Raw genomic sequence first — 16,973 nt, 5'->3', positions numbered from 1 at the left:
GAGTAGCGCATTTCAGATAACTTCAGTGCTATAAAAGTGCATGGTATACAAAATAAACCTCTGTGAGCAGTACTGAGGAGCATTCAGATAGGTTTGGATCTGTCTTGTGAATCTTAAATGTTTGGGTAATAAATCAAGATGGAAGCATCCTGGCTGTCTCACAAAAATAACTGCTTTCATTTCAGATACATCAGCAAAGCCTATAGGATGGCTCCCTGTGGAATACCTACTCTGTAGCAATGTCTGCATGTATCTAGTTTAGTGTGTGATGTCTCATAAATGCAGTAAGTCATATGCTATATTATATATGGGAAAGGTCTGACTGACACCTTAGATTATTATATCATCAGCATATAAAAGCACAGCTTTAAAAATACCCATCTGTCGTGGTTTCAGCCTAGCTGGTAACAAAGGACCACGCAGCCGCTCGCTCACTCCTCCCGCCCCCCTCCGGTGGGATAGGGGGAAGACGGAGAAGAGAAAAGAAAAAAAACCTGGAACCTCGAGGGTTGAGATAAAGGCAGTTTACTGGGACAACACAAAGAAATTGCAAGAACAGCAACGGTACTAATGAAAGAGTATACAAAAAGAGTGATGCACAGTGCAACTGCTCACCACCCGGAACCCGACGCTCCGATGCTTCCCCCCACCGAAAGTCAAGCCCACCCCCCCGGCCGGCTCCCCATTTATATACTGAGCATGATGTCACATGGTATGGAATAGCTCCTTGGCTAGTTCAGGTCAGCTGCCCCGGCTATGCCCCCCACCTCCCAGGTTCCTGTAAAAATTAACTCTATCCCAGCTGAACCCAGGACACCATCTGAGCACCGTATGTGCTATAATGAAACTTTCAGACAAGTGTTAATTATTATGATCAGTCTTCAATATTGATATATATTTTGGGAGGGAAAGAGTTAAATGTCAAATGCAACAAACTAAATCAGACTTTTACAATGAAAAAGAGTACTTTATTAGCCTAGTTCTCAACTGCCATAATTTCCTAGAATTAGGTGTACCTCAAATGGAAACATTTCCTTTTGAATTATCTCCCTACAATTTCTTAAAATAAAAAAACCTTAGTTTTTATTAATCTCTATGAATTACTCCCTTTATAGAAAAGGGCATTTGTGTAAGTGTTGTGGTTTAACCCCAGCCAGCAACTAAGCACCACGCAGCCGCTCACTCACTTCCCCCCCACCCAGTGGGATGGGGGAGAGAATCGGAAGGAAAAAGGTAAAGCTCATGGGTTGAGATAAGAACAGTTTAAAGGAACAGAAAAGAAGAAACTAATAATGGTAATGATAACACTAATAAAATGACAGTAATAATAATAAAAGGATTGGAATATACAAAACAAGTGATGTACAATGCAATTCCTCACCACTTGCCAACTGACATCCAGTTAGTTCCCGTGCAGCAATCCACCCCCCAGGCAAACTCCCCCAGTTTATATACCTGGCATGACATCACATGGTATGGAATACCCCTTTGGTGAGTTTGGGTCAGCTGTCCTGGCTGTGTCCCCTCCCAACTTCTTGTGCCCCTCCAGCTTTCTTGTTGGCTGGGCATGAGAAGCTGAAAAATTCTTGACTTTAGACTAAACATCACTTAGCAACAACTGAAAACATCAGTGTGTTATCAACATTCTTCTCATACTGAACCCAAAACATAACACTATACCAGCTACTAGAAAGAAAATTAACTCTATCCCAGCTGAAACCAGGACGATATCCACCCCTTATTCTATACCATTGATGTCATGCTGAGGTCCCATACTTTCCAATACATTCTAATATGTCAGCATCACCTTTTCCGTCCTTTGAGATACAGAGATATACATATGTATACACACAGAGATATCATTCCCTTAGTGTGTGGGCCATGTTTATAAAATGTTCGTTGAGTTCATTTAGACCCTGACTTTGGGCTCCATCTGTCATACCAGTCTTTTTGGGCAGACGGGATGGTGCGAAGTCCTCTCAGTCGGCAGAGCAAGATTGGGCTTCAGTGCGATGTGGCTCGCGGGTGACGTTGGGCGCATCAGGAGGATGGTGTGTAATGTTGGATTGTTGCATGCTGGAGTCAGTTCTGGTTCCATCACTACTGCACTTTGCTCAGTTTTATCACAGTTCTTTCTTGCTTGATCTAAGTGATTCTTACTGTAATACCATGGATATAGCATATAACAATTATAGTAATGATAACATACAGTGGCAGGGTTATATAGCAACTAACATAATGTAGTTTTCTTCTGTCTATTCTTACTTAAAACCAAAATCCCTTGAGGCACATGTCGGACTTCCCCATCCATTCCCATCACCCACCAAGTGCACCCAGGTCATTGAGCAAAAGCAATCCCACGAATGGGTTTACCTTTGCCTGAGGCAGGAGTAACCCAGACTGTCTTCCCTAATATATTTTTTATGTGCACTACAGGGACTTTATCCCCTTCTACAGTATGTAAAAGTTCTGACTGGGCAGGGCCACCCCAATGGGCAGCTCTTCTGGTGTTGACTAACCAGGTGGCTTTTGCTAAATGTGTATCCCAATGTTTGAAAGTTCCACCCCCTATTGCTCTCAATGTAGTCTTTAACAGTCCATTGTATCATTCAATTTTCCCAGAGGCTGGTGCATGATAGGGGATATGATACACCCACTCAATGCCATGTTCTTTGACCCAGGTGTCTATGAGGTTGTTTCGGAAATGAGTCCCGTTGTCTGACTCAATTCTTTCTGGGGTGCCATGTTGCCACAAGACCTGCTTCTCAAGGCCCAGGATAGTGTTCCAGGCAGTGGCATGGGGTACAGAATATGTTTCCAGCCATCCGGTGGTTGCTTCCACCATTGTAAGCAAATGGCGCTTGCCTTGGCGAGTTTGTGGGAGTGTGATATAGTCAATCTGCCAGGCTTCCCCATATTTATATTTCAGCCATCGCCCTCCATACCACAGGGGCTTTAACCGCTTGGCTTGCTTAATTGCAGCACATGTTTCACATTCATGGATAACCTGTGCGATAGTGTCCATGGTAAAGTCCACCCCTCGATCATGAGCCCATCTATATGTTGCATCTCTTCCCTGATGACCTGAGGTATCATGGGCCCACCAAGCCATAAATAGCTCACCCTTATGTTGCCAGTCCAGGTCCACCTCAGACACTTCAATCTTGACAGCCTGATCCACCTGTTGGTTATTTTGATGTTCTTCAGTGGCCCGACCCTTGGGTATATGAGCATCTACATGACATACTTTTACAACCAGATTCTCTAGCCGGGACGCAATATCTTGCCACAGTGCGGCAGCCCAAATGGGTTTACCTCTGCGCTGCCAGTTGCTCTGCTTCCATTGCTGTAACCACCCCCACAGGGCATTTGCCACCATCCATGAGTCAGTATAGGGGTAGAGCACTGGCCACTTTTCTCTTTCAGCAATGTCTAACACTAGCTGTATGGCTTTCACCTCTGCAAACTGACTCGATTCACCTTCTCCTTCAGCAGTTTCTGCGACTTGTCCTATAGGACTCCATACAGCAGCCTTCCTCCTCCGATGTTTTCCCACAATGCGACAGGACCCATCAGTGAACAGGGCATATTGCCTCTCATTTTCTGGCAGTTTATTATACAGTGGGGCTTCTTCAGCACATGTCACCTCCTCCTCTGGTGACATTCCAAAATCTTTGCCTTCTGGCCAGTCCGTGATCACTTCCAAAATTCCTGGGTGACTGGGGTTTCCTATGTGAGCCCGTTGTGTGATCACGCGATCCACTTTCTCCACGTGGCATCAGTTGCATGATGTGTAGAGGAGACTCTCCCTTTGAACATCCAGCCCAGCACTGGCAGTCGGGGTGCTAAGAGGAGCTGTGTCTCAGTACCAACCACTTCTGAGGCAGCTCAAACTCCTTCATATGCTGCCAATATCTCTTTTTCAGTTGGAATATAGCGAGCCTCGGATCCTCGATATCCTCGACTCCAAAACCCCAGGGGTCGGCCTCAGGTCTCCCCAGGTGCTTTCTGCCAGAGGCTCCAGGTAGGGCCATTCTCCCCTCCCCGGCTCTGGTATAGAGCACATTTTTAACATCTTGTCCTGCCTGGACTGGTCCAAGGGCTACTGCATGAACAGTTGTAGGGTTTAGGGTTATTCCATGCGGGGTCCGGACGATAGAACACCAATATGATGATTACAGTCGCCACTTTATTGAGCCCGGCTGATCTTTCTTATACAATTCTCTAAGTTGTTTAGAAGCTTTGATTGGCTGCTACATGCAAGCATTTGGTGTCCACGCGCACAAGCATAAGCGGTGATTGGTTACATCGATACTGTCCACGCATATAAACATAAGATACAGTTAGTTATACTCGCTCTGTACACGCGCATAAACACAGGACATAACTGGCTATATTAACCAGAGCATGCGAAACTTGTCTCAGTCCAACTGGCCAAGATAAGCCCCTGAATTGAGGTTGTTTGTGCCAAGTTCCCTTTATCGTGGAATGTGCACCTGTGTTTTTCTAATTGGGATCTTTCTCTTTCTGTCTTCTTGTTTATTCTGTTCAAGGCCTTCTAAAGGCATCTGGAATGCTCTTGCGACCATGAGCTACTTTCAGGCTCAGTAGCTAAGTTCCATATAATTGAACCCTACAAACAGTCTCCCGTTTAATTTGTTCAAAGGCTTATTGTTGCTCAGGGCCCAATTTAAAATCATTCTTCTTCCGGGTCACTTGATAGAGAGGGCTCACAATCAGACTGTAATTTGGAATATGCATTCTCCAAAAGCCCACGACACCTAAGAAGGCCTGTGTTTCCATTTTATTAGTCGGGGGATACATAGCTGCTATTTTGTTGATCACATCCATTGGGATCTGATTATGTCCATCTTGCCATTTTATTCCTAAAAACTGGATCTCCTGTGCAGGTCCCTTGACCTTACTTTCTTTTATGGCAAAACCGGCTTTCAGAAGGATTTCGATTATTTTCTTCCCTTTCTCAAAGACTTCTTCTGCTGTGTTGCCCCATACGATGATGTCATCAATGTATTGCAGGTGTTCCGGAGCTTCACCTTTTTCCAGTGCAGTCTGGATTAGTCCATGGCAAATGGTGGGGCTGTGTTTCCACCCCTGGGGCAATCGATTCCAAGTGTCCTGGACACCCCTCCAAGTAAAGGCAAATTGTGGACGACACTCTGCTGCCAGAGGGATTGAGAAAAACGCATTAGCAATGTCAATTGTGGCATACCACTTGGCTGCCTTTGACTCTAGTTCATATTGAAGTTCTAGCATATCTGGAACGGCAGCACTCAGCGGTGGCATGACTTCATTCAGGCCGCGATAGTCAACCTTTAGTCTCCACTCCCCATTAGACTTCTGCACTGGCCATATGGGACTATTAAAGGGTGAGCGAGTTTTGCTGATCACTCCTTGGCTCTCCAGTTGATGAATCAACTTGTGGATGGGAATCAGAGAGTCTCGGTTGGTGCGATATTGCCACCAGTGCACCATCGTGGTAGCAATTGGCACTTGTTGTTCTTCAACCCTCAGCGACCCCACAAGTGAAGGGTCTTGAGAGAGACCAGGCAGGGTAGACAGCTGTTCAATTCCCTTTTTCTCCAAGGCAGCTATACCAAAAGCCCACCAATGCCCCTTTGGGTCCTTAAAATACCCTCTCCTGAGATAGTCTATGCCAAGGATACACGGAGCCTCTGGACCAGTCACAATGGGGTGTTTCTGCCATTCATTCCCAGTTAGGCTTACTTCAGCCTCCACTACAGTTAACTCTTGGGATCCCCCTGTCACACCAGAAATACAAATGGGTTCTGTCCCTTTATAACTTGATGGCATTAGAGTACACTGTGCATCAGTGTCTACTAAAGCCTTATACTCCTGTGGGTCTAACATGCCAGGCCATGGAATCCACACAGTCCAATAAACCCGGTTGTCCCTTTCCTCCACCTGGCTGGAGGCAGGGCCCCTCTAATTCTGGTCAGAGTATCCAGTACTCACTTCTCGTAAAATTGGCTCAGAAGTCCCTTCAGGAGGATCAGAAGTAAGATCAGCCCTTCTACTCTGTTTGGAATCTGGAGCAGCACTTTTCCTGGTAGAATCCCCTTTTGTGGTGGTTCTTCCTCGCAACTCCCGTACCCGTGCATCTAGGACCGAGGTAGGTTTTCCATCCCATTTCCTCATGTCCTCTCCATGATCACATAGGTAAAACCACAGGGCACCTCGTGGTGTGTACCTTCTATTTTCTCTCTCTCGAGCAGAAGAACGCTCACTCCTAATAGCTGAGACATTGGTCCTTACAAGTGTGGAGTAGGACATATCCTCTTTGAATTGCTGGAAATCCTGGGACAGCTTCTCCACAGCCGAAATGCAGGCTTGTAGGGAGGAGGAGAGATTTTCTTCGTATTGATGGAGTTGGAGAACCACTTCATCCACTGTCGGTGCCTCTTCGTCTTTCCAGGTCATTATTGCCAGTGAGTTGGCATAGGACGATGGTGTGCTCCGTACAAACTTCTGCCACATGGGTTGTGTGCATGGGACTTCATCTGGATCTTTGGGTAATTGTGGGTTGTCCAGGTCATAATGAATCATCTCTAGCATGGCTAATTCCCTCAGATATTGGATACCTCTCTCCATGGTGGTCCACTTGCTTGATTGACATATAACATCTTCCTTGAAGGGGTACCTTTCCTTCACACTTGACAGGAATCACCTCCAGAGGCTGATGGCTTGTGTCCCTTTTCCAATTGCCTTGTCAATGCCACCTTCCCTGGCAAGTGATCCCAGCTGCTTGGCTTCCCTACCTTCTAATTCCAGGCTACTAGCCCCATTGTCCCAGCATTGGATCAGCCAGGTGACAATGTGCTCACCTGGACGACGGCTGAAATATTTTTGCATATCCCGCAGCTCACTCAAGGACAGGGATTGGGTGATTACCTCTGGTTCTGCCTCTTCCTCCTGTTCCCGTGATGACCCTGGTTCATCTTCATCCTTCGCTAAGTGAACTGATTTTTTTGTATATTTCTTCTTGTGTATGGGGGCAACTGATACTGGTGCAGGTTGGTTCTCTGGTTCAGCTGCAGTGCCTGTCGCGGGGGTTGGAGGGGCCACAGTGCCTGTCGCCTTGTTGTTAGATCCAGAAATCTTCTCTTCCCCTTGAGGGTACTGAGTGGTGTTGAACAGGGCTTGACAGGCATGGGCGAGGCCCCAGCACAGTGCACTATTTTGTTTCTCCCTGGAATTGTCCGGGTGACAGCATACTTTTTCCAAATATTCTTCTAGTTTTTCAGGATTCTGCAGTTGTTCAGAGGTTAATTTCCAAACCATTGGAGGTGTCCACCATCCTAGGTACTTGCCCATAATACCCCACACACCCTGCTACTCATAATCATCCAGCCTCAGGGCAGATCTCTGGGTGATCTTATTAAATACTTTTTTAACACTAATCAAGGCCTGAACCACACTCAGGAATATGCCAGTTCCTAGCAATAGGACCAGGCTGATTTCAGCATCCCAAGGACGTTAAAATTTTTCAAAAGTCTCAAATGCCATTGTAATTAGACTGCAGGAGAAGGGAAAGGGGAGGAAAGGCGTCTCTCCCATAGATTGGCTCTCCAAGGAGCAAAGGTAAAGGGTGTAATTGTTAATATTTTCCTGCAGATGGCTCCCGAAGTATAGAGGTGATGGCAATGCTGAGTGCAAATACTGGATTAGTCCCACGACCGATAATTTTATCGTACCAAAAGCTAGTGTGTTACATAATACATCAAAGCAAAATCTTAATCCACCTCCCACAGATGATAAGCAGCAGCACAGGGACTACATACAGCAAGTGAGGTGACACGTAACAGAACTCTACAAAGAAGCACCACAACTAAGAGCCCATAAATCAACATTGTGACCAGCGACTATTAAACTAAAATAATGAATGCTTGTAACAAATTCATTTTAACACACTCTGATCTGTCATTATCTCAGTCCTTCGAGCCCCACGTTGGGCGCCAAAATGGAGTGTCATGGTTTAGCTCCAGCCAGCAACTAAGCACCACGCAGCTGCTTACTCACTTCCCCCCACCCAGTGGGATGGGGAGAGAATTAGGAAAAAACAAGTAAAACTCGTGGGTTGAGATAAGAACAGTTTAAAGGAACAGAAAAGAAGAAACTAATAATGATAATGATAACACTAATAAAATTACAATAATAATAATAAAAGGTTTGGAATGTACAAAACGATTGATGCACAATGCAATTCCTCACCACTCGCTGACCGATGCCCAGTTAGTTCCCAAGCAGTGATCCTCCCCAGGCCAACTTCCTCAGTTTATATACTAGGCATGATGTCACATGGTATGGAATACCCCCTTGGTGAGTTTGGGTCAGCTGTCCTGGCTGTGTCCCCTCCCAACTTCTTGTGTCCCTCCAGCCTTCTAGCTGGCTGGGCATGAGAAGCTGAAAAATCCTTGACTTAGTCTAAACATTACTTAGCAACAACTGAAAACATCAGTGTGTTATCAACATTCTTCTCATACTGAATCCAAGTCATAACACTATACCAGCTACTAGAAAGAAAATTAACTCTATCCAAGCTGAAACCAGGACAGGCAGGCAGCCCTAAAAGTTTCTAGAAAAATCAAAATGGAGTGCCTCAACAGATTTGTATTCCTGAATGATGAGTAAGAAATCAGGGAGTCAGACTTTTTAGCATTTGTAATACAGAAGGCTCCAATGACTGAGCTCTTAAATGACACATAAAGAAGTGACAATTTTGCTGCTTTGAGTGTGCAGAAGCTCAGTTATGGCATTTCCTTTGACTACATCTCTGTCCCATGGTTAGAAAGGCTCCTATGTATCTCACTACCTGTCTCTCTGATTTCATAAGCCTTGTGCCATGTTTGGGAAGGAGGAACTAAGTTGGCAAAAGGTTAATTTTTAAAGAAATAAGTTTCACCCCCCCCAAGTGACTGAGAGGAAATTAATCAAAGGCAGGATAAGAAAATGGAGTTTTAAAAAAGTGTATACTATTAAGAAAGGTTGTTGTTTTCCATATTGTCTTCAAGTGCTTAATTTATGTCAGGCCAGTCAGGTATATGTTGTTGACTCTTTAGGAAGAACAGTAATAATTTAATTAAAGATAGTTTTATACATATAATGAAAGTCTTTTCAAATAGAGTTTCTGTGAGTTAACATCTAGTTTTAATTTGATGATTATGTTGGCCATCTATAGCTCCAAGGTCGTCTTTCAGTAGCACAGGATTTCTAGGGCGTAAGGATTCTTTTGCCGTATTTCTTTTTATAGAGTCATATCATCCTTGCTGAAAATGTTTGTTTCATGGAAATCTATGTTGGCCAAGCGCCACCTAGAGGTTTCTTACTGTATTTTCTGCTGATTTTTAGTCTCCATTCTGAAGTTCCATGACAAAGGAGAGCGCTAATAGAGGGGCTCCAAGTCACCCTGTGAGCAGATACATAGAGGGAGCATGCATACAGCATGGCCCTGGGAATTGCAAAACCCATGTTCTGCTTGAACTCTCATTGGCTACTGTGTGCCTATACTGTACTGTTACAGCAACATCACCTACTCCCTGTTTGTCCCTGTTTACTAATCCAAGCGTCAGTGGCACAATGTGTATTCCTTATCCAGGTACAATACCTAAATAAGGACTGAGTGCTCTGTATTTATCTTGCAAGAATATTGTTAAATTTTCTTTAAAAGCTTTAGAAAATAAGTAAAATGCTTTCAAAAGTCTGTGAAAAAAATGTTATGCAGTTGTGCAGTATTCTGAGATCTGAATAAACTAACCAGAACTTAACTGATCCTGATTCTCCACTTAAACTTCTCTGTACTATGTTCTTTTAGGTCCGAGCATGATTTCTGTAAAAAATCACATTAAGTTTTAAGAGATGTTTGATGCTGCAGAAGAATAATGGGCGGTTTCTCTCCTCTTTTGGGCAGTTTTGGTATGAATCATGATGGAATTGGAAATTCCTGTGGGACCAAAGGTCATGAAGCAGCAAAGCTAATGGCAGCTCATATTACAGCAAACACCAACCCTTTTTCTTGGTCAGCCTGCAGTCGGGACTACATCACCAGTTTTTTAGAGTAAGTAATCTCTCAAGAAAAATCATGATTTGTTACAAAAATTCACACCTTTCAGAATAAATAGTAGAGACACAGTAACCTGGTCTGATGGTTTACATTTTTAGAATGAACAGAGGGAAGTATAGCAAGTTACTTAAGGTTTTTATATTGTAGAGTCCTTTTCCTATGTAATGGCAAAAGCTTCTTCTGCTCCATTCCCCACCTTACAGTTCTCATTTTTAATCTATTCAAAACATTTTAAAGTTCTGATCATATTTTATTACTAAATTAATCGGAGGGTGAGAAATAGAGAAGGGCTGAATTTGTCTATGAATGATGGGAAGTATTTTTTTTTTAAATACATGCATAATGTGAGGAAATTGAATGAAAGGAACAAGATTCTAGCCCTGTTCCTTGTACATTTCATTCTCCTGATTTTTTAATGCAGTCTTATGTTGTTTTTTTTCTATCAATGTTCTTTGGTACCTTTAGTGAGAATATAAAGATCATAGGAGAGGATGGCATAGATCTTTATATTAATACCTTAAAATTGTGCTAACCTATACTTCTGTGGTGATTTTTATCCAGAAATAGATTGCTACCTGAAATTTTACTTCTGTATGAAAAAATTAAAAGAGTCAAAATATGTTAGTTTCAAAAATGTGCTCATATCAATGTATACATTGGTATATATGATGCATAATGAAGCCTTTGTATGTATTTTAAGTTGTGGAAGACACACACAGAACTGTTAGTTCACTGAGAACACGTTAATAACAGGATTTTTAAAAATGTGTGTAAGACAGGCTTTATGGGAGCAAATGGCAGTTGGTTGGTAGGTTCAGTGTCATCAGTACAATCATTCCTTTTAGAAATAAAGGTTGTTCAATAATTCAGACACTGTTTTAGGAGATGGACTTAAACCAGTCAAGTGGTCTAACCATTAGACTACTAAGAACAATATGGGTTTCTCCTCTTTCAGGGATCTCACCTCAGAATAAGGTGCTGTATTCTGAATCTTACCTGAAGGGACCCATCCAGACTAATAAATTTTCTTTAGATTGGTTCAAATGTAGCTTTCCACACAGTGTACAGGAGCACTGAATTGTTCTGAAGAGGTGTTTGAGCTCCCTATAGAGTCAGTGGGCAGAGACAGATGGTTCATGTTGGTGTTAGGTGCTGTTCAGAGGAAAATACTTCTCCTCAGTTTCTGTATCAGATTAAGGCATTTTGTATCACCCCACTGAACTATGCACCCACCCAATTTTATGTACTGGAGTGTTTAAGATGAGTGTCTAAACTAAAGCACACTGAATAAGTCATCCTACATGTATGTGTGATACAGGTTTCTCACAATATAAGTTGATTTTCTCAGGAGAGATATATATGTATTCACTTAACCCTAGCATTATAAAAAAAATACAGGCTAGTCTTGTTTCATCATCGCCAATCATTTTTGTTAATTCAACACTGTTCCCATTAGTAGTTGTGGTGGATTGACCCTGGCTGAATGCCAGGTGCCCACCAAAGCCGTTCTATCACTCCCCCTCCTCAGCTGGACAGGGGAGAGAAAATATAACAAAGAGCTTGTGGGTCGAGATAAGGACAGGGAGAGATCACTCACCAATTACCGTCATGGGCAAAACAGACTCAGCTTGGGGAAAATTAACTCAATTTATTACAAATCAACCAGAGTAGGGTAACGAGAAATAAAACCAAATCTCAGAACACCTTCCTTCCACCCCTCCCTTCTTCCCGGGCACAACTTCACTCCCGGATTCTCTACCAACCCCCCCACTGGCACAGGGGGACGGGGAATGGGGTTTACGGTCAGTTCATCACATGTTATTTTCTGCCGTTTCATCCTCCTCAGGGGGAGGGCTCATCACACTCTTCACCTGCTCCAGCGTGGAGTCCCTCCCACAGGAGACAGTCCTCCACGAACTTCTCCAACATGGGTCCTTCCCATGGGCTGCAGTTCTTCACGAACTGCTCCAGCATGGGTCCTTTCCATGGCGTGCAGTCCTTCAGGAGCACACTGCTCCAGCGTGGGTCCCCTGCAGGGTCACAAGTCCTGCCAGAAAACCCGCTCCAACGGGGCTCCTCTCTCCATGGGTCCACAGGTCCTGCCAGGACCCTGCTCCAGCACGGGGTTCCCACGGAGTCACAGCCTCCTTCGGGAACCCACCTGCTCTGGTGTGGGATCCTCCACGGGCTGCAGGTGGATATCTGCTCCACCGTGGACCTCCCTGGGCTGCAGGGGGACAGCCTGCCTCACCATGGTCTTCACCATGGGCTGCAGGGGAATCTCTGCTCTGGCGCCTGGAGCATCTCCTCCCCCTCCTTCTTCACTGACCTTGGTGTCTGCAGGGTTGTTTCTCTTACATGTTCTCACTCCTGTCTCCGGCTGCCGTTTTCGTCTCTCCTAACTTTTTCCCTTCTTAAGTACGTTATCACAGAGGCGTTACCACTATCGCTGATTGGCTCGGCCTTGGCCGGCAGCGGGTCTGTCTTAGAGCCGGCTGGTATTGGCTCTCTCTCGAACACAGGGGAAGCTTCCAGCAGCTTCTTACAGAAGCCACCCCTGTAACCCCCCCCGCTACCAAAACCTTGCCACACAAAGCCAATACAGTAGTCTTTCTAGTATGTCATGCAGCCTAGTTTTAACTATGACAAAGAATAGGGTTTTCGCATCTCTTCTGAGAGATTATTTCACAGCTTGGTAGTTCTGACTGTCAGCTTATAGTTCAGGTATTTTCTTGTAGCATTTGGGGGTTTGTTTCTTACTGTTTCAGTTCTGCTCTTCTCTGTCTCATCTTACTTCTATTTGTTGCTCTCTTCTGAACTCCATTTTGAACTCATAATTGTCCTGAAAATAAGTTGTCTATTGATGAAGATGTAATTACAAAGGTAGCTAAGCAGTCATTTCTTATTTATGGCTTTTGAGAAAGAAACGTGATAAAATTCTGTGGCTTGTATTATGCTGCAAATGTAATAGAGCTGAATATTTGTTCATAAAGTTCCTGCAGTTTTACATTTCAGTCTGAACAAACTTTCTTGTTTCTTTACTTGATATGTATGAAGTGATCCTTTAATTTTTTACTGTCAGTTAAAAAACATGTTTAGCTCATGCCTCCTCTACTTTATGTTTAAATGTTTTATTTTATTTTTTAGTGTTAGCATCTCCATTATTCTTTTCCATTCCCCAGGTTTGATTCACTATTAAGTTTCATTTTTAAGCCTGGGAAATGCCACTGAAATTGTAGTTATCTTAGCATAAAGCCAGAACAGTACTCTGGTGAATCTATTCCCATAGTTCTAATCTCTTCAGGTTTTTTGGGATACTTCTCTATCATTGCCAGCGTTTGCAATTCTACTTGAATTACTACCATCTGTGAATTTCATAAAAAAATCATTACTGAAGATACTAGGTGACTAGATGAACTAAAAAAAACCCCTAGAAATAGCATCTCCAGTAATAAATTATCTTTTATAATATTTTAGCTATATTTTTGTAACCCATAATGTAGATGTTATTTTTTTCAAAGCCACCTTGGATAAACATTCTTCTGTGCATTGCAATTATGAATAGATTTTCCAATTGTATAGGATACTGTGTTAAATAACATACATGATCTGTTAATTATAAATCCATGCTGCTTATTGTTTGTGGTTCTAATACCCTATGAATGAATTGATACTTTTTTCTTAAAATAGTTGTTTTATTGTGGGAGCAGCTCGGAACACCTGGCATTTGTTTTCAAGAGTGACCGTTAGAATTTGTTGTGCTGCATGTTTGCCAGGCCTTTGAAGAACTAGTTTCACAAGGTCAGGTTGGAGGATGGCCTTGTGTAAGCCTGGGAAGATATGGCTAAAGACAGTCACGAGTATGTGTATGGAATGTTTTTATCTTTAACTGTTCTGGGACTGGCAAACATCCCAGCTGGGCCAGATATGCCCTCCTGTGTTAGTAGTATTGGCTGTATGCTGTTAGTACTTTCTAGATCTTTGTTGAAACATATATAAGTTGGATTCTTTTGTGAAATAAAGGGAATCTTGCACAGAGAGCTTGAGCGCTTGATTGAGTCGCTGCATTTATTATTTCACAAAGTAGAATAGTCTGTAAAACTGTAGGTTTTTTCTCATTTCTAGTCTTCTCCCCAGCTTTTCATGTCATCTCCTCATTGACAGCAGAAAGCTGTTAAGATAGAGTTACACAGGTACCTGAAGGACAGCTGTCAGAAGCCTAGATCACTGCTTTTTTACCCACTCACACCTTTCCTTGAGGCAAACCAGCTTTAAGAGCAGAGGCTTTTCTGTTGCAGATAATGATCAGTGAACAAGAAGTGAAGAAAACTAGTGAGTTTCATGTGGCAGCAATTCCCTGACTGCTCCTATAAATAGCAGAACAGTCTGCATCCAGACAGGAAAAAATGATTCTATTTCTTTTCTAATACTTCTTCACAACTTAGCAACAGATGAGGAAGATGCTGATTTAGAGCTTTAGAGGCAAACCCTCAAGATGCTCTTATCTGTGTCTGCAGATGTTTATTCCAGATAGATTAGACTCTGCCCCCTTTCTCTCCATTTTTCCTCAACAATGGGAAAACAGCTGGGACAGGGCCCACTAGACCACAAACAAGGAAGACAAGTGTTTTTTTCTGTGCTTAGTGAGTATGGTCAGTTTAGGATTCATTTGGCTATGTCTACCAAGAAAGATAGAGCACGGTGGGATGAAATGCAGATACCCGAGCAGAAACCTGAGGCCATGAGTCTGTATGACATATCACCTTTTAGATTTATTGTCTTGGATCTGGATACAAGTTCGGGCAGGGCTGTCATGGCACCAAGATAATGCAGCTGGAATGCATTCGGCTAGAAGCTCATTAAGTGTTCATAGTAGTATATGGTAAGGTAGATTCATGTGGATTTACCAGTTTACCAGCTTGGGTCACCATTTGATACAGGAGTTTTGCACTGTGTGCCATTTTGTAGTGTAGATACCACACTGTCCTTTCTCATCAGACAGAAGAATTTTGAAACAGAAGTCATCCTGGTGAAGTTCAAAGTCGAGCCTCAGCTTCACCCTCCTCTTTCTCAAGACTTTCTAAAAACTACACCCAGAAACAAATTTTCCAGACTGATGGTACTGAGGAACAGCCATTAAATATCACTTGGAAGGTATCGATTCAGTCAGACACTAGTTGGGAAAACAATTTATTTTGCAGGATGGCCGGATAGAGGATGAATATGGCTTTAAGGATGGGAATAAAGACAAAGCAAAGCTATGTACTGCTAATAGATCATTTAAAATTCCCAAGGATGACCAGCCAGCATAGGCTTTGAAATGGCCAAGGAAACCCATTTTTTTCCTGGGGAAAACTTTCCTTCTATCACATAATAGCTGTTGTGTGTCAAGCTTTATGTTAGAGTGAAAGATTGACCAAATTATGGTGAAAATCCTTTCATTAGAGCAGAACAGGCATATTTTTGTATTTACTACATGGATTTTGATTTACATTTCTGCAATTATATGTCTTGTAGAGTAGGTGTAGACTGTCATTACAGGTTCGGTGCATTTAGATTTAGATCTGATTCTGTAATCTAATCCGTTCAGGGTACAAATGCCTACGGAGAGAGTCATCAAAGGTAATAAGAGTTTTTAAATGCTGTGCCCTTGGCTGTCTGTTTACAGGATCACAGTTTACAGATCAACCTCTACACTACTGGAATCTATGGAAATATTCCCATCATATGCAATATGAACTCAAGCTGATGTCAAATGCCAAACTTCCCACTGCTTGTTTAAGCAAAGTTCCTATCTACAGTTTGATCCAAACAATACAGAAAGATCAGATTGTATTTGAGATATTTCGATACTGGAATTATTAACATGTACTCCTCATACACATAAAATACAACACTGAAATATTTAGATTCAAAAGAATGTAGGATAGTTTCCCAACTCTGCTATTAGAAAATATATATGCTTGCAATAATTAAAACTGAAATAAAGGGGCAAGTACATTATTTTTTTATGCCAGGACCACACGTGTGATATTTTAAAGGTAGATTTCAACTGAGTTGGGGGGTGGTGGTGTTATGTGCACGTGAATCATGTTAAATTCATTTGGATTAGTAACTGAATATCATATGTTTTTCTGTATTTACCTTAGGCTTATTGACTCAGTTGCTGTTTTCATTCTTCTGAAATGGTTGGCAGTTGTTTGTCTCTGTTTTTACAAAGGGTTTGTTGTAGTATTTCAAAGAAATGAATAAAATAGGTTTAAAATGAGAACATAAAATATATGGTTAAAGGGGGCTTTTTGCTTTTTTTTTATCTGCAGATAAAAAGTATAGAAAATTGGAGATCTCCAAAAAACAGTGTAGAACATTCACTTCTGAAATTATGTTGCTTTGGCAAGGTGCATGGAAAAGATTTGGAAAAAACTATAAGTGGTGGCAAAATTTGTAGGAATGTCAGGAAAAAATTTAAAGTGTTGGCATAAGAATTCTTTAAAAATCCTCACTTATTCACATGTGAAATGAAAGTAAAAAAAGTATCTGCCCTCTTTTATGCACACTGACTAAATAAAACTGAATAATTATATTTAGCAAATTAAAAAGTTTTCTAAACAGAAGAACTCTGTCTGCCTTTGGCTTTCTTTGTTATTTGTTCCACTACACTAAAATATTGTGATTGAATATGGGCATATTTTGAAAAAACAAAACAAAAAAAAAAACCAAAAACAAACCCACCAAACAAAACAGTGAAAAGAAGACAATATTAAAGTTTTCAAAGATGATGATCTTAGTTCTAACGTGAATTTTTGAGGACTAAATATTATTAATACAATAGAAAAGATCCTTGGATCCATACAAATTTTGTCACTCACCCAAG

At 42.2% G+C, this 16,973-nt stretch overlaps 1 protein-coding gene across 14 annotated transcripts in view; it reads left to right on the top strand.

The window, feature by feature from the left end:
• The window catches only part of LOC138683530 (A disintegrin and metalloproteinase with thrombospondin motifs 6-like), a 185,859-nt gene that overhangs the window by 84,659 nt on the left and 84,227 nt on the right, over positions 1-16,973 (top strand). For 11 of the 14 annotated variants that reach the window (XM_069775470.1, XM_069775476.1, XM_069775478.1 and 8 more), the window contains 2 exons: positions 6,901-6,993; positions 9,947-10,093. In XM_069775470.1, the coding sequence (XP_069631571.1) occupies positions 6,901-6,993; positions 9,947-10,093 (240 nt within the window). The remainder of the gene's footprint in view (positions 1-6,900; positions 6,994-9,946; positions 10,094-16,973) is intronic. The other 3 variants (XM_069775475.1, XM_069775474.1, XM_069775473.1) reach the window with 1 other exon arrangement.

Source organism: Haliaeetus albicilla, chromosome W (genome assembly GCF_947461875.1).
Source record: "Haliaeetus albicilla chromosome W, bHalAlb1.1, whole genome shotgun sequence".
In the NCBI taxonomy this organism is placed as follows: domain Eukaryota; kingdom Metazoa; phylum Chordata; class Aves; order Accipitriformes; family Accipitridae; genus Haliaeetus; species Haliaeetus albicilla.
This window is presented reverse-complemented; position numbering and strand designations above follow the sequence as displayed.